At 48.2% G+C, this 26,973-nt stretch overlaps 1 protein-coding gene and 1 non-coding gene across 25 annotated transcripts in view; one reads left to right on the forward strand and one right to left on the reverse strand.

The window, feature by feature from the left end:
- The first annotated feature begins 1,578 nt into the window (after positions 1-1,578).
- Positions 1,579-26,973, forward strand: part of SLC7A6 (solute carrier family 7 member 6) — a 41,474-nt gene continuing 16,079 nt past the window's right edge. For 2 of the 24 annotated variants that reach the window (XR_005243820.2, XM_038007978.2), the window contains exons 1-5: positions 1,580-1,933; positions 3,970-4,097; positions 6,808-6,858; positions 13,713-13,807; positions 14,599-15,157. Coding sequence is in view for 23 of the 24 variants with exons in the window: in XM_038007978.2 (XP_037863906.2) it covers positions 4,076-4,097; positions 6,808-6,858; positions 13,713-13,807; positions 14,599-15,157 (727 nt within the window). In the remaining variant the exon portion in view is untranslated. Of the gene's footprint in view, positions 1,934-1,970; positions 2,257-3,969; positions 4,098-5,280; positions 5,464-5,883; positions 5,941-6,807; positions 6,859-12,879; positions 12,956-13,689; positions 13,808-13,849; positions 13,941-14,598; positions 15,158-26,973 lie in introns of those variants that run through there. The other 22 variants (XM_038007984.2, XM_038007983.2, XM_038007993.2 and 19 more) reach the window with 22 other exon arrangements.
- On the reverse strand, positions 24,673-24,776 carry LOC119627829 (U6 spliceosomal RNA). Its single transcript, XR_005244050.1, has one exon. It is a non-coding gene; the product is annotated as a U6 spliceosomal RNA (small nuclear RNA).

Below are 26,973 nucleotides of genomic sequence, written 5' to 3' on the forward strand. Positions count from 1 at the left end.
AGGAAGATCGCTTGAAACCAGGAGTTCGAGGCTGCAGTGAGCTATTGTGAATAGCCATTGCACTCCAGCCTGGGCAACAGATCTCTGAATGCAAAAGAAAAGAATGGTTACAAATAAATGTATCTTGCAGGGTGGTCCTGAGGAACACTGATGGTGTTAGAGAACATCTGATTCAGGGTGTGGTGTACATGGGGCTTTTAGCTGATGGGCTAGGTAACTGGGTGTGAGACTGCAAAGCCAGAGGGAGCCGGCATATGTTTTTTTTGTTTCCTTTTTTTTTTTGAGATGGAGTTTCACTCTTTATCGCCCAGGCTGGAGTGCGATGGCGCGATCTCGGCTTACTGCAACCTCTGCCTCCCAGGTTAAAGCGATTCTCCTGCCTCAGTCTCCCAAGTAGCTGCAATTACAGGCATGTGCCACCACAATAGGCTAATTTTGTATTTTTAGTAGAGACGGGGTTTCTCCATGTTGGTCAGGCTGGTCTCGAACTCCCAACCTCAGGTGATCCGCCTGACTCAGCCTCCCAAAGTTCTGGGATTACAGGTGTGAGCCACCAGGCCCAGCTGAGCCGGCATACCTTATATGAAGCTGTGGCAGGGACAAGTGCCTGGGTGCTGACACAAGTGTCCAGAGTCGTACTTCTGCCCAGCCAGGGAGGCTGGAGGAACTGATCTGGGAGGCAAAGGGTGCAGCTCGATTGATCCAAATATATATGTCCACTCACTGACACGGGAGGTGTTCCAAGCAGAGGGCAGGAGGGCAGCACCAGCGAGGGCTCCTCAAGCATTGTCATCCAGGCCTGCAGAGAGGAGAATGGAAGGGTTTTAAGGCAGGGGAGATACAAAGTCATCGCAATCTGTAATTTAGGAGCATCCCCTACTCTGTGGAGATGGGTTAAGGGGAGGAGGAAAGGGATTGGGAAGACACTGTGGCTGGGGAGAAGAAAGCAGGGTGTAGGCTGTGGGAGGAGTGGGGAGGAAGGGTCTGAGGTGCTACCCATCTCTGGCTGGGTCCCTGTCACTGGGTGGCAGGGAGCAGGGTCTTGGGTATGGTCTGGAACCAGAGGACGTGCACTTGTGGTCATAAGGTTGGGGGAAAAGACTCCAGGGCCCTGGACCAAGTCAGTGCTTGAGGTGTTGACAGGAAATTTCGGTGGAGGGCTCAGGGGCCCATGAGGTCAGGAGGCTCTAGACAAGAGAGCCCCAGAAACACTAGAGGAAAAGGAACCCGAGAGGAAGATGGAGGAGCAAACGGAGGAGAAGTGGGCAGGAGGTGCAGCTCCCCCAAGAGGGGTGGCAGCTCTCTTGGGAAGATGAGGACAGAGCCCCAGGGAGGTCTGGGGTTGGCCAAGGGAGGCTGCAGTTTCTTTGTGGGTGTGGGGGCCTCAAGGGATGCGAGTCTGAGCTGTGCATGTGTTTGGACAAGTCCCCAGAGTGTGTGTCTTCTCGGGGTTCCTAGACGCAGGGTGGCAGTGGCCCGGCGGCGGCGGAGGCCGTTTGGATCCCTGTGTGAGCTGTAGGGGGCGCCCTGGGCGCCGGGCCCAGGTCAAGGGCGAGATAGGAACAGGGTGCGGGGGCCGATGAGAGCTCCCCGCGGGAATGTCCCGGTGTGGAAGCCCCCGGAGGCCCCATCTAACTCCAGGGCGGCGAGGGTGGCCGGGCCCAGGTCACGGGCTGCGCCGGCCCTGGCGAGGCCACTGGGGGCTGTCGGGCGTCCACGCTCACGGTCTGGGCCAGAGGACCCCGTACCGGCCAGGACGTGGCGGCCACGGGGGCCTGGAAGCGCCGCCGCCAGCTGGCCCCGCACGGAACTGTGTCCCGACGCGGCGCGCGCTGTCGCGATCCGGTGGCGGGTGACGTGGCGGGGCGGGGCCTGAGCGGCCGCGGCGACGGCGGCGCGACCGAGCATCCTGGCGGCGCCGGGCCACTGGGAGGTAACGGGCCGGGCCATGGGCGGGCGCGCGGGGAGCGGGGCCGGGGCCGGGCCGCATTCTGTGGAAGCCGAACCCTCTAGGTCTTGGCCACCGCCGTCGGGAGCGGGATGCGGCCCAGAAACGGCGCGGGGCTGGCCGGTCGGGGCCGCGCGAGAGGCGCTGCGGCTGAGGGGTGGCTACACGAGGAGCGAGGGACCTCGAGCGTGAGGGCCGAGTGTGGGAGAAATGCTGTATGGGTGCGAGCCCCGGAGGCTGATGGTGACCGCGAGAGAACCAGTCTTGGAGTGTGCTGGCGACCCGGCGAGTTGTGAGGGAGACCGGGGGTGTGTGCGGAGAGGGAAACCCCAAGTACCAGGGTGACAGGGACTCTGTGTGTGCGGGCCGCGCTGCGAGCGTGAGACTGTGCGACGGTGACCCTGAGTGGGACTGTGACTGCGCTTCCGACTGCAGGACAGAGAACCTGTGCTGTGTGGCGGCCGCGGTGGGGCGGAGAAAGATGCGGGCTCAGGACTGCAGGAGCCAGGCTTCCTGGGGCTGTCGCAAGAATGACGATTATCATTTTAAAATCAGTCCATTTACTTTAGAGAATGCCGCAAGGTTTTGCGGCGTGTTGGGGCCTGGAGCGTTGGGCTGCTGGCGCTGGGGAACCCACGTGGCCCCGGTGATTATGGCTCTTTTGAGCGTCCCCATAGCCTGTCATCTTGTGTGACTATCTCTCGTCCTGAATGTGGGGAGATAGACGTGAAACATTCTGAAAATTCTTTGCTGGGCTCTAAGCAAACATGTTGTGTAATGGTCAGTATAAATAGGAATCAGGGTGTCGGCGAACACGTTTTTGAGTACCTCTTGTATGCCCTGGGCTTGGTGACACAGTTAAAAAGAATTCAGTCTCTGCCCTTGATGGGGGAAAAAACCAGGGCCAGCTCAGTTCGCAGGGCGGCAGTTCAGTGCCCAGCCATCGGGAGCTTATCTCTCAAAGCTGTTCCCAGATTTCAGATCTGGGAGGAGCAGACTTGAAAGGCTGTAACTGCTTCCTGATATCAGTTCCACCTCTTTTTGGTGGCGGTGAGGCCCTTTGGGGACCTGCCCAGGCCACCTGCATTACTCAGGTCCCGTGTGTGCTGTGCAGATGGCTTTTGCTTCCCAGCTTTGATCTCAGATCGTCATTTAAGTCGTTACACTGGAGTTTATTTTCCTGGCAAGTGTGTGGAAAACCACCAGCCTGATTTTCTCCTCTCTTCCTCTCCTTATCCTCCTTCCCTATTTGGCCATGGATGTATTTTTATGGCATATACCAGTTTTATGATCCCCATCTCCCTGGAACTTCTTAGTAGTAGAAATTTGCTGACCTTTGTGTTTCCTGCTGTAATCTCTTGGATGTAGATTAGTTTCTAAAAAAGTTATGCAGGCCAGGCGGGCACAGTGGCTCAGGCCTGTAATCCCAGCACTTTGGGAGGCCGAGGTGGGCGGATCATGAGTTCAGGAGATCGAGACCATTCTGGCTAACACAGTGAAATCCCGTCTCTACTAAAAATATAAAAGATGAGCCGGGCGTGGTGGGGGGTGCCTGTAGTCCCAGCTACTCGGGAGGCTGAGGCAGGAGAATGGCTTGAACCCAGGAGGCAGAGGTTGCAGTGAGCCAAGAGTGCGCCATTGCACTGTAGCCTGGGCGACAGAGTGAGACTCTGTCTCCAAAAAAAAAAAGAAAAAAGTTATGCAAATGGTGCCCACGGGACCTGGGGCCCCAGAGCTGCCTAGACATGCATGATTTAATGTGACAAGGCCAGTTCTCTGACAGGTTTGGACTGACTGCTTCAGTTATACCCACCCTGTGGGTGTCATGGAACCTGCCAGTAATTAGGACTGCCCCTGCCGGGCATGTAAAATTTAGATTTTACAAGGAAATATCATTCTGCTGCTTTCTTGGTTAATTTTTAAAAATTACATAAATATACATATACATATATTTTTAAATCAGCTTTCTCAGGTTAAAAGGGTTCATTTTTTGATCAGTTCCCTCCCACTCTTTGTTGCAGAGTTTATGTGGCCAAGGCAGACAAGTGAAATTAGGCCTTGCTGCGGGGACTTCATTTCCTTCTCAGTATTGGACCCATTTATGAGGAGGTGGCTTATGAAAGTGTGATGTTCACGTATTTCTTGACAGGTGAATATTGTTGCGCTGTCTTTTCTTTTGTTTGTGTGATTTACAAAGAGTTTTTACTTATTTGTATACAGTATGAACACAATACTAGTAAAGAGAATGGCTTACACATAATTAACAATTCTTTAGTATTACATGTTAAATAACACTTTATTATAAAAATAAATTATATATTTATTTATATTACAACTCTTTCTAAAGCGTAATTGGGTGGGTTTTTTCTTTTTTTTCTTTTTGGAGACAGAGTATCATTCTGTCACCCAGGCTGGGGTGCAGTGGCGTGATCTCTGCTCACTGCAACCTCCGCCTCCCGGGTTCAAGCGATTCTTCTGCCTCAGCCTCCCAAGCAGCTGGGATTACAGGCGCCTGCCACCATGCCCAGCTAATTATTGTATTTTTAGTAGAGACGGGGCTTCACCATGTTGGCCAGGCTGGTCACGAACTCCTGAGCTCAGGTAATCTGCCCGCCTCGGCCTCCCAATTGTGGTGGATTTTTTTTTTTTTTTTTTTTTGAGACGGAGTTTTGCTCTTGTTGCCCAGGCTGGAGTGCAATGGTGCAATCTCGGATCACTGCAACCTCCACCTCCCAGGCTCAAGTGATTCTCCTGCCTCAGCCTCCCGAGTAGCTGGGATTATAGGCGCCCACCATCATGCCTGGACAATTTTTTATATTTCTAGCACAGACGGGTTTTCACTGTGTTGGCCAGGCTGGTCCTGAACTCCTGACCTCAGGCGATCCACCCGCCTCAGCCTCCCAAAATGCTGGGATTACAGGCGTGAGACACTGCGCCCGGCCATAACTCATAGAGTTTTATAAGAAAAAGTCTTCTGTGTTTTCATCATAGTTAAGATTTTGATTCAACCAGAGGGGGAAATAAAAATATTTTGATGTATTTCTCTGTGATACAGCAAAATATTTTTTGGTCTTCAGCCTATTTCCTAGCATACAACTCCTAAAATACTTAGAAAGACCAAAGTAATGTATTTTTGTATGCTGATGACTGGTGGCTGGCAGCCCCTGGAGAGCTTCAGGATGGGGACTGGTCACTGGAAAGACCAAGTCAGGATTAGAGGGTTGGGACTTTGAGCCCTACCCCCAACCTCGGGGGAGGGGAGAAGGAGGAGGGTGAGGTTAAGTTGATCACCAATGGCCAGTGGCTTAATCACTCATGCCTATGTAATGAAGCCTGCATAAAAACCCAAGAGGCCGGGGGTTTGGGAAGCTTCCGGATAGCTGGACACGTGGAGGTTCCTGGATGGTACTTCTCCCTAGGAGGACAAGGAAAGTCTGTGACCCTTCCCCCTTCCTGGCTCTGCAAACCTCTTCATCTGTATCCTTTGTAACATCCTTTATAATATACCAGTAAATGTAAGTAAGTGTTTCTCTGAGTTCTGTGAGCCGTTCTAGCAAAATAATTGAACTGAAAGAGGGGTCTTGGGAGCCCCAACTTCAAACAGTTCGGTCAGAAGTTCAGGAGGCCTGGATTTGTGCCAGGTATCTTGTGGGGGAGGGGCAGTCTGTGCGACTGAGCCCTTCCGCTGTGGGATCTGATGCTGTTTGCAGGTAGATAGTGTTGGGATTGAACTGGAGGACACTCAGCTGGTGTCCCTGGGGAGATATGATTGCTTGTTAGTGGGGAACCCTCCCCCCCGCATTTGGTCACAGAACTCTTCTGTGTTGATTGTTGTGGTGTGAGAGTACACAGTAAAAATGGTTTTGAGTTTTTCCAAACATTCTCAATAGCATTTTTTCCTTTATTCATTATAAAAATTTTGGTTTCAAATCCAGTTTGTAAAACTTCCTTTGTAATTGAGCTTCTCCCATTGCATCCTATCATTTTCTGAGGTAATTGAATTGTGATAAATTCATTTATTCCAAAAATTGCTTGTGGCAGTTTCGTGGTTAAATTTTCATGGGGAAATTTTAGTAGTCTGTTAAATTCCTTTATTACCTGCTGCAGGAGACTGCAGGAATTAAAAAAAATTTTTTTAATTTTTTTGTTGGCTGGGCGCGGTGGCTCATGCCTGTAATCCTAGCACTTTGGGAAGCCGAGGCAGGCGGATCTCCTGAGGTCCCAGGAGTCCAAGACCAACCTGACCAACATGGTGAAACCCCGTCTCTACTAAATACAAAAAATTAGCCAGGCATGGTGGCGCAGGCCTGTAATCCCAGCTACTCAGAAGGCTGAGGCAGGAGAATCGCTTGAACCCAGGAGGCGGAGGTTGCAGTGAGCCAAAATCGCGTCATTGCACTCCAGCCTGGGCAACAAGAGCAGAATTCTGTCTCAAAAAAAAAAATTTTTTTTTGTTTTTGCTGTGTTGCCCAGGTTGGTCTCAAACTTCTGGCCTCAAGCCATCCTCTTACCTTGGCCTCTCAAAGTGCTGGGATTACAGACTTGAGCTACTGCACCCAGCCTAATATTTTGTGGGTTTTTTTTTGGTAGAGATGGGATTTTGCCATGTTACCCAGGCTGAGAGAGATTGATATTGTGTGTGATCCTCACATACCAATTTCTCTCTTTTTTTTCATTGCACCTGTAACTAATTGGAAGTAGCAATTTCTCTTATGAATTGGATAAAAGTTGAGGGAAAGGATAGCCAATTCAGGAGGGTGATCTGGTAGAATTTTGATGACTCTGTCATAATGCCTAGCTGGAGGTAATGTCTTAATTATTGGCCTTTTGAATCAGCGGTTTTCATTCCATTGTTGCAGAGGGTCTGCAGATCTACTCTGGGGACAGGATAGACAACGCGTCTCACACAGGTAGGCACTGCTGTTTTTGGAATGTATGTAGCTACTGTTGTGATTAATTAAATGCAAATTCCTTCAAAACCAAGTCTTAGTAGCTTTTGCCATTATTTATTCTTCTTTATCAATTGTTACCTGAAGAATAAGTACTGTGACAGAAAATGTCTGATGTTAATACAGCCAGTTCACCTTCCTTCCTCCCTTCTTCCCTTCTTGCCTCCTTCCCTCTTCCCTCCTCTTCCCTCCTTCTTTCCTTCCCTCCTTCCCTCCTTCTTTCTTTCCTTCCTTTTGTAGAGACAGAGGTCTTCCTATGTGGCCCAGGCTGGTCTGGAACTCAGCCTCAAGTGATCCTCCCTCCCTTTTTTGGCCTCCCACTGACTGGCCAGACATTTCACTTGTTTTTTTAGAGACCAAGTCTCACTCAAGTGCCCAGGCTGGAGTGCAGTGATGCGATCTCTCAGCTCAGTGCAACCTCTGACTCCTGGGTTCAAGGGATCATCCTGTCTTAGCCTCCTGAGTAGCTGGGACTACAGGCGTGCGTCACCATGCCTGGCTAATTTTTGTATTTTTTGTAGAGACAGGGTCTTGCTGTGTTGCCCAGGCTGGTCTCAAACTCCTGGGCTCAAATGATTCCCCCTGCCTCAGCCTCCCAAAGTGCAAAGATTATAGGTGTGGGCCACCGTGCCCGGCTTGACATTTTTACATTTAAATATGCTATAATCCCATAATACATTACTACTATTTTTGTCTTGGGTGGTCAGTTATATTCTAAAGTTATTAAAAATGAGCAAAAATGTGGTTGGGCACGGTGGCGCACGCCTGTAATCCCAGCACTTTGGGAAGTCGAGGTGGGCAGATTACCTGAGGTCAGGAGTTCGAGACCAGCCTCACCAACATGGAGAAACCTTGTCTCCACTAAAAATACAAAATTAGCCGGGGCCGGACATCATCGCTTTCACCTGTAATCCCAGCACTTTGGGAGGCCGAGGCGAGCGGATCACGAGGTCAAGAGATCAAGACCATTCTGGCCAACGTGGTGAAACCCCGTCTCTATTAAAAATATAAAAATTAGCTGGGTGTGGGGACATGTGCCTGTAATCCCAGCTACTCAGGAGGCTGAGGCAGGAGAATTGTTTGAACTTGGGAGGCGGAGGTTGCGGTGAGCTGAGATCGAGCCACCACACTCCAGCCTGGGCAACGAGCGAATCTCCGTCTAAAAAAAAAAAAAAAAAAAAAAGGGCTGGGCGCGGTGGCTCACGCCTGTAATCCCAGCTACTTAGGAGGCTGCGGCAGGAGAATTGCTTGAACCTGGGAGACAGAGATTGCAGTGAGCCGAGATTGCGCCACAGCACTCCAACCTGGGCGACAAAGCGAGACTCTGTCTCAAAAAAAAAAAAACAAAAAACAAAAACACAAAAATATATATTTAAAAAATATTTACCTAGGCTATTTGGTATTGCCCCACAGCTTGATGTTCTGTTCTATTTTTTCACTTTTTCCATTTTAACCCTTTTGGTTTTCATCTCACTGCTAAAGTTCCACATTTGTTTCCTCATGCTGTTCAACATTTTCAGTAGAGTCTTTAATGTATCAAACACAATCATTTTAAATTCATTGTTTGATGTTTTCATTATCTGGGTCATCTCTAAGTCTGGTCCTATTGATTACTTTAGCTCTTGATAGTGGGTTGTTTTTCTTGCTTTTTTAATGTTGCTTGTAACTTGTTATTGATTGCCAGATATGGTACGTGGAGCAGTAGAGACTGAGGTATATAGCATTTATTTTGGGAACTGGGTACAGCTTTTCTTTGCTAGACTGTTTTTATGGGAGTTTGAACTCCTAGTCAGGAGACAGTTGTGTTTGGGTGTTATTGTTGCTATGGTTACGTTAGGTGCACCCGTGGCTTCAAATTCTTCTCGTGTTTCCTTGCCAGCTTATGGTTGGTTTGCTGGAGGGAGGCTTTTTCTCAGTGGTTATCCTCCATCCATACCCTCAGCTTATTAGCCAGGCATGGTAGTGCACACCTGTAGTCCCAGCTACTCTGGAGGCTGAGGCAGGAGAATCCCTTGAACCCAGGAGGCAGAGGTTACAGTGAGCCGAGATCGTACCACTGTACTCCAGCCTGCGTGACAAAGCAAGACTCTGTCTCAAAAAAAAAAGAAAGAAAAAAAAAGAAAAAAAAAGGTCTTACTCAGTCATCTCACTCTGTCACCCAGACTGGAGTGCCAGTAGTGCCATCATGGTTCACTGCAGCCTCCAACTCCTGAGCTCAAACTTACCTCTTAGCCTTCTGAGTAAATAGCTGGGGCTACAGGCGTGTGCCATCATGCCTGGCTACTTTTTAATTTTTTTTTTTTTAGAGATGGGGTCTTGCTATGTTGCCCAGGCTGGTCTCGAACTCTTGACCTCAAGTTCCTCCAGCCTTAGCCCCCGGAGATTACAGGTGTAAGCCACTGCGTCCAGCCACCCTCAGCTTTAGGATTTCTCTGTGCACCTATGCCTCAGTACACAGTCTCAGTGGTAGACTACTGTTGCTTGTTCCTGGGTGCTTGCTAACCTGGTGGTAGGGAGTGGGGATTTCTCTGTTGTCCTGGTTCAGCCTCAGTCTTAGGCAGGCCCTGTTTGTTTCCCTGGGTCTTGGGAGTGGATCTTTCTGGGTGCTCCTGCCCTTTTCCCAGGAGAAAGCACCTCCAGTGGTCTTGCCCAGAATTTCCTACCCCTCCTCCAGGCATAGAGTCTTGTTTTGTTTTATTTTGTTTTTGTTTTTGTTTTTATCCTGCCCCAGCTGCCTCAGGAGTGACAGAGTTTGCTGCCCTTTCCCAGGGGTTTATGGTATTTATTCTTTTTTTTTTTTTTTTTGAGACGGAGTCTTGCTCTATCGCCCAGGCTTGAGTGCAGTGGCCAGATCTCAGCTCACTGCAAGCTCCGCCTCCCGGGTTCACGCCATTCTCCTCCCTCAGCCTCCCAAGTAGCTGGGACTACAGGCGCCCGCCACCTCGCCCGGCTAGTTTTTTGTACTTTTTAGTAGAGACAGGGTTTCACCGTATTAACCAGGATGGTCTCGATCTCCTGACCTCGTGATCCGCCCGTCTCGGCCTCCCAAAGTGCTGGGATTATAGGCTTGAGCCACCGCGCCCAGCGGTATTTATTCTTTAGAGAAGAAGGGTATAGGTTGGCCTTTGTATTTTCCCTCCCATAAGCCAGCACTACCAAGAGAGGTTTTCTCAGGTTACCTGCCCAGTATTTCTTATGAGTACCCACTGAGGTCTATGGAAAAAACCTGAGTGTCTGTGGCTCTTCCTGACCCACATTTGACATTTGGTAATTTTTAAAAAAATTTACCTGAATTCTTCTGACTCACCTAAATGGTTGTCTCATCTTTCTCCCACTGCCACAGGTGAGCCAGACCTTGTATCTCTCTATCTCCTTGGAGGTGGCCATCTTTCCATCAGTTTCTTTCTTTTTTTTTTTTTTTTTTTTTTTGAGATGGAGTCTGGCTCTGTCCCCCAGGCTGGAGTGCAGTGGCACGATCTCTGCTCACTGCAAGCTCCGCCTCCCAAGTTCACACCATTCTCCTGCCTCAGCCTCCCGAGTAGCTGGGACTACAGGCGCCCACCACCACGCTCAGCTAATTTTTTGTATTTTTAGTAGAGACGGGGTTTCACCGTGTTAGTTAGGATGGTCTTGATCTCCTGACCTCATGATCCACCCGCCTCAGCCTCCCAAAGTGCTGGGATTACAGGTGTGAGCCACCGTGCCCGGCCCCATGAATTTCAATCTAGTTGGTTGCCCTGTAACTTCAGCTTTCTGATGGCTCCAAGAAAAAGTATGGTTTGTCACTGGAGTGGGAATGGTGCTATGCATCCTGAGTGGAAGGTGGAAGTTGAGGACTTTCCATTTTATACTAGATTTTTTTGTTTTTTGAAACAGAGTCTTGCTCTGTTGCCCAGGCTGGAATGCAGTGGCGTGATAATGGCTCACCGCAGCCCTGACTACTTTGGCTCAAGAGATACTCCCACCTTAGCCTCCCAAGTAGCTGGCGTGTGCCACTGTGCCCAGCTAATTTTTGTATTTTTGTAGAGATGGAGTCTTGCCATGTTGTCTGGGCTGGTCTCGGACTCCCAGGCTCAAGCAATCCTCTTGCCTCAGCCTCCCAAAGTGCTGGATTACAGGTGTGGACCACTGTCCCTGGCCTAGTTTTTTCTTATTTCATTTTTTTGTAGAGATGGAGCCTTCCTATGTTGCCCAGGCTACTCTTGAACTCCTGGCTTCAGGCAATCCTCCGGCCTTGGTCTCCCAAAGTACTAGGATTACAGGCGTGAGCCATCATGTCTGGCCCCATTTTATTTGTAATTTTTGTTGTTTGTTTTTTGAGACAGGGTCTCTCTCTGTCACCCAGGTGGGAATGCAGTGGTGTGATCATGGCTCACTGCAGCCTCAACCTTCTTGGGCTCAGGTGATCCTCCCACTTCAGCCTCCTGAGTAACTAAGACTACAGGTGTGTGCCACCATGCCCAGCTAACTTTTGTAGTTTTGTGGTGTAGACAGGGTTTTGCCATTGCCCAGGCTGGTCTCCTGGGCTCAAGTGATCCACCTGCTTTGGCCTCCCAAAGTGCTGGGATTATTGGTGTGCACCACTGTGCCCTGCCAAGGTGAAGTTTAGATATGGGGAGGAGGTAAGGGATGGCCTTGAGGTTGTATGTGTGGCCAAGCCAGCCTAGGACTTAGTCACGTGCTCTTGGGACCTGCTAGGGTTACATCACAAGTTTGCTCTTGGGTGTTTAGCAAACAGGTAGGAACTTTAATTACTTTTGCCAAGGACAGGCTCTTGAGAACAATTGCATTTTTCTTTTCTTTCTCTTCCTTCCTCTCTCTCTCTCTTTCTTTCTTTCTTTTTGAGACAGAGTCTTGCTCTGTCACCAGACTGGAGTGCAGTGGTGCTATCTCGGCTCACTGCAACCTCTGCCTCCCAGGTTCAGGTGATTCTCCTGCCTCAGCCTCCTGAGTAGCTGGGACTACAAGTGCATGCCATCATGCCCAGCTAAATTTTTTTTGTATTTTTAGTAGAGACGGGGTTTCACCATGTTGACCAGGATGGTCTCAATCTCTTAGACTTGTGATCCACCTGCCTCAGCCTCCCAAAGTGCTGGGATTACAGGTGTGAGCCACTGCACCCAGCATGCATTTTGTTACTGAATGAAGAGAACGAAGCCTGGCATGGTGGCTCACACCTGTAATGTGAGCACTTCAGGAGGCCAAGGTAGGAGGATCAGTTGAGGCCAGGAGTTCAAGACCAGCCTGGGCAACATAGTGAAACACTGTCTCTACAAACAAATTAAAAAAAAAAAATAGCTGGGCATGGTGGCGAGCAACTGTAGTCCTAGCTACTCAGGAGCCGAGATAGAGGACTGCTTGAGCCTAGGAGTTGGAGGCTGCAGTGAGCTACGATTGCATGATTGCACTCCAGCCTGGGCGACAAAGTGAGACCCTGTCTCTTGAATAAAAAAGAGAGAGAGAGATTGAAAGAGAAAGAAGTCTTATCTGCCTTCAGTTATGTATGATTCTGATACTCTCCTTGGCAGAAGGAGTCCTTAACCTTCCAGCAGGAACCTTGTCTTTCATTCAGGTGCTGCGACTGAAATCCTAGGCATGAGGTCTTGTGGGGCTGTGACTGTGCCCCATCTCTCCAAATAAGGCCACTGGGTAGTTTCACCAGTGTATCTGACAAACCTGATAAAGCCATATCGGCATCACCAGTGCCAGGTTTTATGAATACAAAGGGAATACCTAGTAACCCCAATCCCTCCTCCTAGCTAGAGTCTGATGGAATAGGGGGAGCTGTATTGGTCACTGGGGTCAGATTTCTCTGCTGGTCTCCATGTTGACTTGGGTAGAAAAGGCATCCTAGGTCTCTCTGCACCTGACTCTTATGTGAGACTATAGGCTCCCCAGTTGTTTACTGGTTTTGTTCTAATGGATGCCGGAGCTCACCTGACAGGCACATGAAAACAAGTATGTTTCCACGTGCCTCTGTAGGGAAACCTGCATGACTTGGTGCCAGAGAGAGAGCAAAAGTGGTGCTGCCTTAAAGCTCAGACTCACTGAAGCAGAGGTAGGCACTCCTGGGACTGGGGGAAGGCTTGACTGGGGCCTGGGAGGGGCCTTTTCACTTGGGCTCAGGTCCAGACTTGAAGGGGTTTGGGATAGGGAAGGCAGGAGTTTTGGGTGGCAGCTGTGGAGATCAGCATTTTCCCTAAGAACTACTCACCCTTGACTGTGGTTTCCTTGCTCTGAGCTCCATGAGGCCAGGTTTGGCACATCACATACACATTTGTTGAATAGATAAGAGGCTTCTGGAAAGATGATGTGCTTGCTAATCCTGTTCCTATTGCTGATTCTTGGAGGTTATCTCCGTGACCTTAAAGGACTAATTCGTGGGTGGGAATCAAATGGCCCACCAGATTTCTTCTGAAGATGAGATGGGATCAAGGGATCGGAAGTGTGACTGGCATAGGAGTTGAGGGAGGGAGAAGGTCACGCTGGGTGCAGGGTCAAGAAGGTGCTGATTTTCCTTTGATAGATTCTGGGTCCTTCCTAGGTAGGTTAATGTGGAATCCAACACGAGGGGCATGCTGCGGAAGAAAGCAAATACGCCAATGGCAAATTAGCCCTGGGTTGGGATGCCCCTGGATGTCCTTTCTCCACCCTGTCTTATTACTAACCCCTCTCTTTTGAATACTTTGGAAAAAGAAAGATGTTGAATGGGCAAGCAGCAATGTGAGAGAGTAAGGTAGGTGTTGCAGACACAGTGATACATAGGCATGTATTTTTTTTTTTTTTTTTGAGACCGAGTCTCGCTCTGTCACCAGGCTATAGTGCAGTGGTAGGACCTTGGTTCACTGCAACCTCCAACTCCCTGGTTCAAGTGATTCTCCTGCCTCAGCCTCTCAAGTGGGGATTACAGGTATGTGTCACCATGCCCAGCTAATTTTTGTATTTTCACTAGAGACGGGGTTTCACCATTTTGGCTAGGATGGTCTCGATCTCCTGACCTTGTGATCCGCCTGCCTCGGCCTCCCAACATTCTGAGATTACAGGTGGGAGCCACTGTGCCCGGCCAGGCGTGTATTTTCATGAGGGACTTCCCCTTGGTCTAGTCACTACAGTGATGATATGAGCCTGTCTTAGCGTCTTCCTCACCCTTCCCACCACCTCCTCACGTTCTGTACTGGCCTGAGAGTAGCTGCAGACGTCTCCATGTCTCGCTGGACATTGCAGAAGTCCCAGTTTATGTTTGGGTGGAGGTGAGTGGGCAGGATTACCTGGGTATGGACAGTGAGAAGCCTTTCAGGCTGGTGACGACTGTGTACCAGGTGCAGGGACTCTGGTCTTCTCTGCAGGGCAGGTTTGTGGGTTTTAAGCTGGTGAGAACAGAGCAAAAATCTGTAACTCAGGGAGAATCCAATCATTGGACAAATTTAATGCCAGCCTACTCTGGGCTGCAAGACAGGTATTTGTCATTGGAAGTCGTCATCACATCATGCGCGAGCTCTCCTGGTGTCTTTCTTGGGAGCAGTGAAGGTCTGCCCACTTCTGTTTCCCTGTGTCCTGTGGTGGGAACTGAGACAGGCCTATTGTAGTTAGGGCTGTGTGCATGGCATGCTATCCCTAAATAGGAAGTGGGCAGGGAAATCTGGTCTAAATAGAGCCTCACCAGCTCCTGCCCTAGACTGACATACTTGTATTCTTTGCCAGGCCACAGTAAACACAGGTGTGCAGGAACTGTTTGTCATGGAAGCCAGGGAGCCTGGGAGGCCCACACCCACCTACCATCTTGTCCCTAACACCAGCCCGTCCCAGGTGGAAGAAGATGTCAGCTCGCCACCTCAAAGGTCCTCCAAAAGTATGCAGCTGAAAAAGGAGATCTCCCTGCTGAATGGGGTCAGCCTGGTGGTGGGCAACATGATCGGCTCAGGGATCTTCGTCTCACCCAAGGGTGTGCTGGTACACACTGCCTCCTATGGGATGTCGCTGATTGTGTGGGCCATTGGTGGGCTCTTCTCTGTTGTGGGTGCCCTTTGTTATGCAGAGCTGGGGACCACCATCACCAAGTCGGGAGCCAGTTACGCTTATATTCTAGAGGCCTTTGGGGGCTTCATTGCCTTCATCCGCCTGTGGGTCTCACTGCTAGTTGTTGAGCCCACCAGTCAGGCCATCATCGCCATCACCTTCGCCAACTACATCATCCAGCCGTCCTTCCCCAGCTGTGATCCCCCATACCTGGCCTGCCGTCTCCTCGCTGCTGCTTGCGTATGTAAGTGGGGGCTGAGATTGGGAGGATGTTGGGGGGTGGTGGGTACTATAATAATGGTACTTTAGGCTGGGTGTGGTGGCTCATGCCTGTAATCCCAGCACTTTGGGAGGCTGAGGTGGGCGAATCACCTGAGGTTGGGAGTTCAAGACCAGCCTGACCAACATGGAGAAACCCTGTCTCTACTTAAAATACAAAATTAGCCAGGCGTGGTGGTGCACGCCTGTAATCCCAGCTACTCGGGAGGCTGAGGCAGGAGAATTGCTTGAACCCAGGAGGCGGAGGTTGCGGTGAGCAGTTATCACGCCATTGTACTCCAGCCTGGGCAACAAGAGCAAAACTCTGTCTCCAAAAAAAATAAAAAGATACTTTATATTTGAATAGCATATTTTGCATTTTGGAGGGGAGGGAGGCTTCTTACCTTTTGAGGAAGTAATTTTACCAGTCATTTGGTCCTGAAAGATAAGCAAGCATAAAGGATGGAGACGGGAGAAGTTTGAATCTGTTCATGGTTTTTGGTGCCTCATATTCCTCCTCTCTTGGCTGCCCTTGTTCTGTTTTGTGGTCTGTGTGACAGGTTGGGGCATGTCTTTTGTCTTGACAGCTGTTTTGGTTGAAGTCAACATCGCTAGCTGTAAGCCCAGAAAAAACCCCACCAGTGTTGAGGCCTTTATTCTGTTGCTGAAGGGAAAAAAAAAAAAAAAAAAAAAAGAATTATTTTATTTCCCAGATTTTCATCTTAAACCAGTTAAAGGCATCAGTGAGAAAATAGGCTTCACTAGACTCTGGGAGTCCTACGGTGTTAAACCTGAGGCCCACAGGACCCTTTCCTGTCTGCCACTGCTGCTCTTTGTGGCTTGCTCTGAGCAGCAGGTACTGTCGACAACGAAACACCTTTTCTTCCTACTGTACCAGACTTCTTTACACTGACTTCGTAAACAAGCTCTGCCTGCAGTCACATTTGAGTTTCTGCAGATAGAACCTGAGAGATCCCAGTTGATCCCTCTTGATTTTCCTTTTTCTCTTACGGGGTAGTAAGGAGAAAAGATTGCTGTGAATTTACCTAGCCTTGCAGAACTAGTGTTTTAAATGAGAAAGGCCCAGAATTCTATGTTCCTTAGCACTGTACTGCCAGAAGTACTTAATAATATTCTGTTCTTTCCACATCTCCGCTTGCAAAAGCATTGGCAGTATATGCAGTTTATCCAGTGTTAAAAATAGCCTGAGAGTACCTTGGAGTTAGCAATAAAGGACTGTAGAATACCCATGCCTCTTGACTTTATAAAATTTGCTAAAGACAAATTAAAGGGAAAACGCTCCATATTCCTTAGGATAGTGAGAGGGAAACAGATACCCTTAGGATCAGAGAAGGCAGCTGCTCAGCTATATGTCTGATAGGCTTTGGCTAGGGAGACTCTGGTCTGACTGAGCTTTCTCAAAAAGGGAGTAATTTTCTGATAATAAAATACATTTATTAAGGCAGGCATGGTGGGTCACACCTGTAATCCCAGCACTTTGGGAGGCTGAGGTAGGAGGATTGCTTGAGCTCAGGAATTTGAGACCATCCTGGGCAAGATGGTAAGACCCTGTCTCTACAAAAAATCAAATTAGCTGGGCATGTTGGTGTGTGCCTGTGGCCCCAGCAATTCAGGAGGCTGAGATGGGAAGATCTCTTGAGCCTGGGAGGTTGAGGCTGCAGTGAGCTGTGTTCACGCCACTGCACTCCAGCCTAACCCTGTCTCCAACAAGACAGAGCAAGACCCTGTCTCCAACAAAACAAAACAAAACAGAAAAGCCTCACAAAGCATGTTTATTTAGAAAATTAAATTACTCTTAAGTCATCCAAAATCTACCACCAAAAGAAGAGTACTTTTTTTTTTTGAGATGGAATCTTGCTCTGTTGCCCAGGCTGGAGTACAATGGCACAATCTCGACTCACTGCAACCTCCACTTCCTGGGTTCAAATGATTTTCCTGCCTCAGCCTCCCGAGTAGCTGGGATTACAGGCGCCCGCCACCACGCCCAGCTAATTTTTGTATTTTTAGTAGAGGGGGGGTTTCACCATGTTGGTCAGGCTGGTCGAGAAGAGTACTTTTATTTATTTATTTTTAATTTTTTTGAAATGGAGACTAGCTCTGTCGCCCAGGCTGGAATGCAGTGGGGTGATCTCAGCTCACTGCAAGCTCCACCTCCCGGGTTCATGCCATTCTCCTGCCTCAGCCTCCCAAGTAGCTAGGACTACTACAGGCACCTGCCAGCATGCCCAGCTAATTTTTTTGTACATTTTTAGTAGAGATGGGGTTTCACTATGTTAGCTAGGATGGTCTCGATCTCATGACCTCATGATCCGCCCTCCTTGGCCTCCCAAAGTGCTGGGATTACAGGCGTGAGCCACCGCGCCCAGCCAAGAAGAGTACTTTTAATAGTTTGATAGTGTCTTTCTTTTGTTTGTAGACTTGGCACCATACTTTGCTTATAATTTTATATTCTGCTTTTTAAACTTAGTGTATCACAAGCTTTTCCCCATTTCATAAAATGCTCTTCAAAAGCAACACTTTTTAGTGTTTTTTTTTTTTTTTTTCTTGAGATGGAGTTTCGCTCTTGTTGCCCAAGCCAGAGTATAATGGCATGATTTTGGCTCACTGCAACTTCTGCCTCCTAGAGTCAAGCAATTCTCCTGCCTCAGCCTCCCAAGTAGCTGGGATTACAGGCATGCTCTACCACACCTGGCTAATTTTTTGTATTTTTAGTAGAAACAGGGTTTCACCATGTTAGCCAGGCTGGTCTCGAACTCCTGACCTCAGATGATCCACCTGCCTCGGCCTCCCAAAGTGCTGGGATTACAGGTGTGAGCCACCGCACCCAGCGTAGTATTTTTTAATTAAAAGGTAAAACATAGATTTTATACATAATTTTAAAAATACAGAAAAATAGAAAAAAGAAAATTAAGAATCACCCATGATTTTACCTCCTACAGTACTCGTGTTACTATTTGGGTGAAATACTTTCTAGTATTTTTTGTGTGCATATGTATTATTTTTAAATTAAAAAATTTTTTTTTTGAGATGGAGTTTTGCTTTTGCTGCCCAGGCTAGAGTATAATGGCATGATCTCGGCTCATCACAACCTCTACCTCCTGGGTTCAAGCGATTCTCCTGACTCAGCCTCCCAAATAACTGGGATTTCAGGCATTCACCACCACATCTGGCTAATTTTGTATTTTTAGTAGAGACAGGGTTTCTCCATGTTGGTCAGGCTGGTCTTGAACTCCTGACCTCAGGTGATCTGCCCACCCCAGCCTCCCAAAGTGATGGGATTATAGGTGTGAGCCTCCACGCCCAGCTTATCTATTATTATTATCATTTTTTTCTTTTTTGAGACGGAGTCTTGCTCTGTCGCCCAGGCTGGAGTGCAGTGGCACACGATCTCTGCTCACTGCAACCTCCGCCTCCCGGGTTCAAGAGATTCTCCTGCCGCAGCCTCCTGAGTAGCTGGGACTACAGGAGCATGCCACCACGCCCAGCTAATTTTTGTATTTTTGGTAGAGACGGGGTTTCATCATATTGGTCAGGATAGTCTTGATCTCTTGACCTCGTGATCCCCCTGCTTTGGCCTCCCAAAATGCTAGGATTACAGGCGTGAGCCACCATGCCCAGTCATAAGTACCTTTTGAAGTCATCTTTTCTTGTAGGTTGTACACTGCTTTATAAAAATTTTTAAAAACTAATATTGGCTGGGCATGGTAGCTCATGCCTTGTAATTCCAGCACTTTGGGAGGCTGAGGAGGGAGGATGACTTGAGCACAGGAGTTTGAGACCAGCCTGGGCAACAAAGCAAGACCCCACCTCTAAAAAAAAAAAAAAATCAGGCGTGGTGGCAGTGGCCCTGGTGTGCATCTGTAATCCTAGCTACTCGGGAGCCTGAGGAGGGAGGATCCCTTGAGCCCAGAAATTCAAGGTTGCAGTGAGCTATGATCATGCCACTGCACTCCAGCCTAGGTGACAGAATGAGACTTTGTCTCAAAAAAATTAATATTTAATCTCTTTCATCAAATACTCTTAGAAAACATGGTTTGAAGACACATAAGCAATTTCCAGGCAGTATAGTATAGTGGTTAGGATTGCAGGCCCCCATACCAGACTGGATTTAATTTTCAGCTTTATCATTGACCAACTGTTGATCTTGGGGAGTTAACTAATTGCTACCTCAATTTTCTCTTTCATTTTTATTTTTTGAGACAGAGTCTTGCTTTGTTGCCCAGGCTGGAGGGCAGTGGCTCAATCTTGGCTCACTGCCACCTCCGCCTCCCAGGTTCAAGTGATTCTTCCGCCTCAGCCTCCCAAGTAGCTGGGATTACAGGTGCGAGCTCCTGGCTAATTTTTATATTTTTAGTAGAGAGGGGGTTTCACCATATTGGCCACACTGGTCTCGAATTCCTGAGCTCAAGTGATCTGCCCACCTTGGCCTCCCAGAGTGCTGGGATCATAGGTGTGAGCCTGTAAGTCGGGCAGGCCAGCCTGTTTCATTCAACATGTACTTTCATCCAGATTCCTGGGGATCTGAATTCCTGCAAGCTTTCTCTCCTAGAAGCACTGGCTTTTCCAGAATCCAGGCCTGAGGGCAAGAACTTGCTTGCCATAGTAATGGCCAAGTCATAAAACCATATCCTCTTCCGACAAGGGTAGGCTTTAGGGTTCAGCTTACTTACCTTCTTGGAACTTAGGTTGCAGTATCAGACTTTCTACAGAGCTAGGATATGCTGAGAGAGTTTCCTTGAGTAAAGGCAGCAGTGGGAACAACATGGTTTCAGGAGACATAAATTGCACAAAACCAATTAGGTTATTTAGGGGGGAAAAAACCAAAGGTCTGCACTGAATCTAGGGTAAGACTTCGATAGGATAGGAGAATTAAGTTAGTCTTGAAATTGAGGCATGAGAGGGGTCCGGCTTGTTGGTTGGGAGCCTGCCTAAACAAATTATAGCCATGCCATTCTAGACACTTAAAAGTTCCATCCTAGAAGGGAGGGCCCAGGAAGTCTGTATATAACCAACTCTAGGGCAGAGGCTGTAAGCTGGTGGCCTGTGAGCCAGACTTGGGCCCCAGAGATAGATCTGTTTGGTTTGTGGTGTTGTAAATAATTTTGAATTATTTGCCAACAATTTAAAATCAGGACTTGCCTTTTCTCTTGAAAAATCAAAAGTTCTGGCATTGTTGGACCCAAATTCCTGCCTGATACAATGAGCTGGATTTGAGTAGTTGTAGCTCCTTTAAAAATTTTTTTGTTTTTGTTTTTGTTTTTGTTTATTTAAAAGGAGTATCCCTATGTTGCCCAGGCTGGTCTCAAACTCCTGGCTCAAGTGATGCTCCCGCCTCAGCCTCTACAAGTGTTGGGATTACAGGTGTGAGCCGCTGTGGAGGGCCGTGGCTCCTTTTTCTTTTTTTTTTTTTTGAGATGGAGTCTTGCTCTGCCACCCAGGCTGGAGTGCAGTGGCACCATCTCGGCTCACTGCAAGCTCCACCTCCCAGGTTCATGCCATTCTCCTGCCTCAGCCTCCCGAGTAGCTGGGACAACAGGTGCCCGCCACCACGTCTGGCTAATTTTTTGTATTTTTAGTAGAGACGGGGTTTCACCATGTTAGCCAGGATGGTCTCTATCGCCTGACCTCATGATCCGCCTGCCTCAGCCTCCCAAAGTGCTGGGATTACAGGCGTGAGCCACTGCGCCCGGCCGGCTATGGCTCCTTTTAAAGGAGTATGGACTCCCCAATCCACTGTAGTCCTCCACTTCTTGTATTATACCCAGACTTTCTTGCCTTTGCTCACTCATGTTAGTTTCCTGGCCCCTGAAGGCACTGCACTTTCAGATCCTGGCTTTCTGGCTGTACCCCATGCCATTCCCAGGTTATACTGGCAAGGAGATCCAAGCAACTTTTTGCGGATTTCAGGCTATTTTATTTTACCTACTAATTATCCTAGAACAGTGGTTCTCAGCCAGAGGGAAGTTTGTCTTCCAGGAGACATTTAGCAATATCTGGAGACACTTGGTTGTCACAGTTCCTGGGAGAAGGTACTTTTTGCTTCTTTTTTTTTTTTTTTTGAGACGGAGTCTCGCTCGGTCGCCCAGGCTGGAGTGCAGTGGCGCAATCTCGGCTCACTGCAAGCTCCGCCTCCCGGGTTCATGCCATTCTCCTGCCTCAGCCTCCCGAGTAGCTGGGACTACAGGCGCCCGCCACCTCGCCCGGCTAGTTTTTTTTTTTGTATTTTTTTTAGTAGAGATGGGGTTTCACCGGGTTAGCCAGGATGGTCTCGATCTCCTGACCTCGTGATCCGCCCGTCTCGGCCTCCCAAAGTGCTGGGATTACAGGCTTGAGCCACCGCGCCCGGCCTGCTTTTTGCTTCTAATGACAGAGGTCACGGGGGCTGCTGAACATACCGCCATGCATAGAACAGCTTCTCACAATAAAGACTTACCTGGCCTAAAATGTCAATAGTGCTGAGGTTGAGAAACTCTGTCTTAAGGGTGCACTCTGTTCATATGTGTTCTGGGGTTTTGGAATGTGGTGAGGCAGGGCCGCAGGCTGCTGACTGAACTCAGGAAGTTTAGGGGCTCATACTCACTTGTGGGACGAATGGGGAGAAATATTCGTTCTTGAGGTAGGTACACAGGGTCTCCTCTTTGCCTAGGTGACCAGCAGGATTCACAGTAACCCAGGTGCCAAGTATTATGAGTACTTGATTTGGCTGCAGAAGGGTGATGTTTCTGGCTTAGGTATTCTCAGCCCATTTATCTTTGTGGGCTTTGACCTCAGGATCCTCCCTCTTGTGTAGGCTCATACACATCAATGGAAAGTATTTGCTTTGAAGATTTCAACATGGAAGTAGTTCATTGCTGACACAGCAGCATCAAAGCTCAGCGGGGGTTTGTTTGGCAAGGGTGACAGTGAGCAGGAGGAAGAGAAGGAGGGAGACTGAGAAGGATGAGACTGGAGGGAAGAAGAAACACTGTATGATCCCTGAGTATCCATTGTTTCCATGGTTTCTTGCTGTCTTGGACCCAGGCCTGGTCAGAGTTCTCAGTAGAAAGGATACACTCCTCATTTTGGCTAGTTGCTATGGACAGACAGCTTTCATGTTCTGAGAGTGATATGGACCTAGGGAGGACTAGGTCTTGATCATAGTTGCTTCAAGACTCCAACCCTATATATATAGTTTGAATGTCTTCATAATGGGACTAAATGTATTTGTGTAATTAAAAACGAAGACACTGGCCAGGCTCAGTGGCTCATGCCTGTAATCTCAGCAGTTTGGGAGGCCAAGGCAGAAGGATCACTTGAGCCCAGGAGTTCCTGACCAGCCTGGGCAACATAGCAAGAACTCGTCTCTTAAAAAACAAAATAAAACAAAAAACCACACAGAAAAACAAGGATAGTTTTATTTATTTATTTGTATTATTTTACTTTTTTTGAGACGGAGTCTGGCACTGTTGACCAGGCTGGAGTTATGTGGCATGATCTCTGCTCACTGCCATCTCCGCCTCCCGGGTTCATGCCATTCTCCTGCCTCAGCCTCCCAAGTAGCTGGGACTACAGGTGCCAACCACCACACCCGGCTAATTTTTTGTATTTTTAATAGAGATGGGGTTTCACCGTGTTAGCCAGGATGGTCTCGATCTCCTGACCTGGTGATCTGCCCGCCTCAGCCTCCCAAAGTGCTGGGATTACAGGCATGAGCCACTGCGCCAGGCAAGAATACTTTTAAAAAAGATACATACATTACATATTTATATACATCCCAGGAGGTAGCTACTGATTCTGGGATCCCCATTTGGAAGGGTTTACCTTCCCTAGAGTGTTGGAGAACATTTCACTCCTGAATGTCTTGTAGTTGTCCCCTCCCTACCCTGCCTTTCTTCCTTCCACATTTTTTCTTTTTTTAGACGGAGTCTTACTCTGTTGCCCAGGCTGGAGTCCAGTGGCGTGATCTTGGCTCACTGCAACCTCTGCCACCTGGGTTCAAGCGATTCTTCTACCTTAGTCTGCTGATTAGCTGGGACTAATTAGCACACGCCACTATGTCCAGCTAATTATTGTGTATTTTTAGTAGAGACGGGGTTTCACCATACTGGCCAGGCTAGTCTCGAACTCTTGACCTTGTGATGTACCCGCCTTGGCCTCCCAAAGTGCTGGGATTACAGACATGAGCCACCGCGCCTGGCCTTTCTTCCACATTTTTAAAATTATTTTTTGTTTAGGGTTGCACTCCTTTGTCCTTGAATGCCCCTTTATAACACTCAGCCTGTCTGGGAGGAATTGGAAGGTTTCCCTCCGCTTTCTGTTGCCTGTGGGAAAAGAGAGTTGTGACTACTGTCAGCTTAGCTGGGAGTACAGCTTCAGATTGCCAGGCCATCTCCTCATCAGAAAGAGAGTATGAAAGGCACAGTTCTGCCAGAGGGTGCATATGTTATTCACTATTAACTTGGGTTTCAGACAACAGAAAACCTTTAGCAGCATGGCTCAAACATGTTGATGTTTGTTTCTCTCACATGTTAAAAGGAGGCAGTGTGGGTTGGATGACTTCAGTTCTTCAGGGAGTCAGGTTCATTCCTTCTGTCTTCCTGCTCTGCCATCCTCAGCCTGTGACTTCTAGCCGGTGGTCCAGGATGGTCCAGGATGGTTACTGAAGCTCTAGCTGTCATGTCTGCATTGTAACTGACAGGAAGGACAAAGACACTGCCTCCCTCATTTAAAGACACTTTCTGAGGTCTTATATGAAATGTTTGCGTACATCCCAGGAGAAAACCTGGTTGCACAGCTATACCTACCTGCAGGAGAGGCTAGGACACGTCAGCTTTATTTTGGACAGACATGACTTCAGCTAAAATTTCTATTACGAAGGAAAAAGGGAAGAACAGATAGAGGAAGATAACTAGCCATCTGTGCCACAGAGACTTTGGAGATTTGTTTCTGCTTTGGCTTTCAGTCTGGATCTGCCATTTGAGTTCTCCTTTCTCAGCAATAAGCTCCTAGAGAGCCTTGAAGACCCTCATGTAGGTCCCACGCTCATTGGTGCAGGCTTGTCCAGCAAGGAAATGAGATCAGGAGAAGAGGGAAGGTTTTAACTGTGGTAGCTGAATCTTAGCATCTGGCTTTAAGGCCCAGCTGTTGACTTTGTTTGAACTCTGATAGTTTATGGTAAGGCTAGAGGGGCTGGGAGTTCTAGGAAGCAATAAAGGAGCAAGGATCAGATGGTGAAATTTTGTTTCTTAATTAGAAACAGGAGAACAGTCAAGAGACTTGGCTTCTGCTTGACAGACTGTTCTAGGAGCTCTCTGTTCTCTGGCAGGGCTGAGAATAGGGTGAGGCAAGCGAGATGCCTGGGGCCAGCGTTGAAGGGCGTACTCACTCTCAGGTTCCTGTATGTGGTCCCCTGAGAATGAGTGCCTCCTTAAATTTTGTGCTCTAGGTGCCTCCTAACTTCACACTGCCCTGGCTCTGCCTTCTGGTGCTACATTGTTGCTAATGAACAATTTTTATTTTTAAACAAATTCTTTTAAAATGTTTCAGGGGCCATGCTAATCTTTGCATTGTTCCAATTTTAGTATATGTGCTGCTGAAGTGAGCACGAACTATTTTTATTTTTATCTAGAAAGAGGCGTATGTTCATGGTAAACCAGTCATAAGGGCACACAGTGGAAAAAGTCTCCCTCCTTCTCTACAGCTTTAGTCTTTCTCCCCAGAGGAGCCACTCTCACCAGGTGCTTTTGTATCCTTCCAGCTGGTCTACTGGAATGGACTCTGTAGGCATTTCCACAAACAGTTGCCTTCATTCATTAGTTTAGCACACAGTTGTTGAATTTCCACTGTGTGTAATATTTACCTGTGTGCAGAGAGACCAAACCTGTAGGACACTTACAGCAAGATAGAGGGAAGGAGAAGGATCAGAAGTGAGACCCACTGCCTGTTAGTGGGTCTGAGGAGTGCATCAGCTTCTCTTCCCCTTGGAGCTGCAAACAAGAAGCACAGTTAGCACTGCCAGGATACTGTCAGTCTCTTTCTCCATCTGTATTTCTACCTTTTTGTGTCTTTCTCCTTTTGTCCTCTTCTCTCTGTCTCTGCCTCCTTGTCTCTTATCTCTCACCCCGTCTCTGTCTTCTGTGTATTTTCTCGTCTTTCTTTTTTTGTTTTTGTTTTTTTTTTTTAGAGACAAGTTCTCACTCTGTTGCCCTGGCTGGAGTGCAGTGACTATTCACAGACGCTATTACAGTACACTATAGGCCTGGACTCCTGGGTTCAGCAGTTCTCCCACCTCAGCCTCCCACACAGTTGGGACTCCAGGTGTGCAACGCTGCCCCGACCCCGTCAGTCTTTTTGTCTAAGCTGCATGCCCTCCCACTTCTGCTTCTTTTTGTGGTCCTGCTTCCTTCCTCTACTTACTTATGGTTTCTGTCCCTTTGTTACTAAGGGCTTGTATGTGACTTTGACTTGCTATAGCTCCTGACCCTTCTGTCCATTACTATTAGATTCAGTTTCTTGGTATTCCAATTCTGTGTTTCTGGGAGAGGCAATATAACAGAGTCAACTTGGGTCCAGTGTCTGGCTCCATCAGTCATGATAGGGAAGGGGGAGCAATTCCCAAGAAGGAGCTGGGCAGGTACTTCAAAACATGGCTACTGTACTGTACAGGGGCCTATGGATTACTGATGTCTATTAACTAGGTAATCCGTATGTTAGCTGATTGAGGCTTAACCCCATACCGGTAGCTTTGATCATCAGGGTAGGGTCCTGGGAAGACCTGCCAGCAGCATGCATTTCTTTGGGCTTCTTCTCCCCTCCCATTTGACCCCTGTCCCCCTACTTCCACATCATGATTGACTAGTAAGCACCTGTGTTACTTGCCAGTGTACTGAGTGAAAGCTCTTTGAAGCCATTGAGCCTGCCACCTGCCACCTGTGTTCATTTTCACAGGCTGGCCGTAGGCACTTCTCTCCATTTGAATGGAAGAATATCCAACTTTCTGACAATTTGCCTTGCCCCAGGGAATTGGAAGTTAAAGTGAAAATCTTACCACCTTGGTTCTAACCAGAGTTTATCAGTACCCCTCTTTGCTTGGTGATGAGCTTAAGAAAACAACATGGCCAGGTTCAGTGGCTCATGCCTGTAATCCTAATACTTTGGGAGGCTGAGGCAGGAAGACTGCTTGAGCCCAGGAGTTCCAGACCAGCCTGGGGAACATAGCGAGACCCCTGTCTCTAATTTTTTTTTTTTAATTAGCTGGGTGTGGTTGTGTGCACCTGTGGTCCTAGCTAATAGGAGGCTGAGGGTCACTTGAGCCCTGGAGATCGAGGCTGTGGTGAGCTGTGATTGTGCCCATTCCAGCCTGGGTGACAAAGCAAGACCCTGTCTCAAAAAAAAAAAAAAACAAAAAAAAAACGAGGAAGAAAGAAAATAAAATGATATACTGCTGTTGCCTTCTGAGAATTTGTGATCTTGGGAGAAGCATGACCCAGTCACCTGAGGGAGAGATTTGAGACAGGTGTCTACGTGACGATAGCATAGACACTAAGCTGTGCTAAGAAGCAGGAATGCCATGTGGTTCAGGAGACAAAGAGCTCAGAGAGGGGCTGGCTGGTGTATTTAGAGAAGGTTTACAGAGGAAGAGGAAGCGGGGGCTGAACTAGACCTTGAAAGTGGGAGTTGCTGTTAGCTGTGGCAGGAAGAGGAGGGGAGGACATTTCTTTTTACGTGTATGTCTGGTACGAATAAGAGAGAGAGTCTGGCTGAAGGAGAGAGTGCAAAGTGGGTAGGAGTAAGTGGAGTTGG

Source organism: Chlorocebus sabaeus, chromosome 5, assembly GCF_047675955.1.
Source record: "Chlorocebus sabaeus isolate Y175 chromosome 5, mChlSab1.0.hap1, whole genome shotgun sequence".
Lineage (NCBI taxonomy): Eukaryota > Metazoa > Chordata > Mammalia > Primates > Cercopithecidae > Chlorocebus > Chlorocebus sabaeus.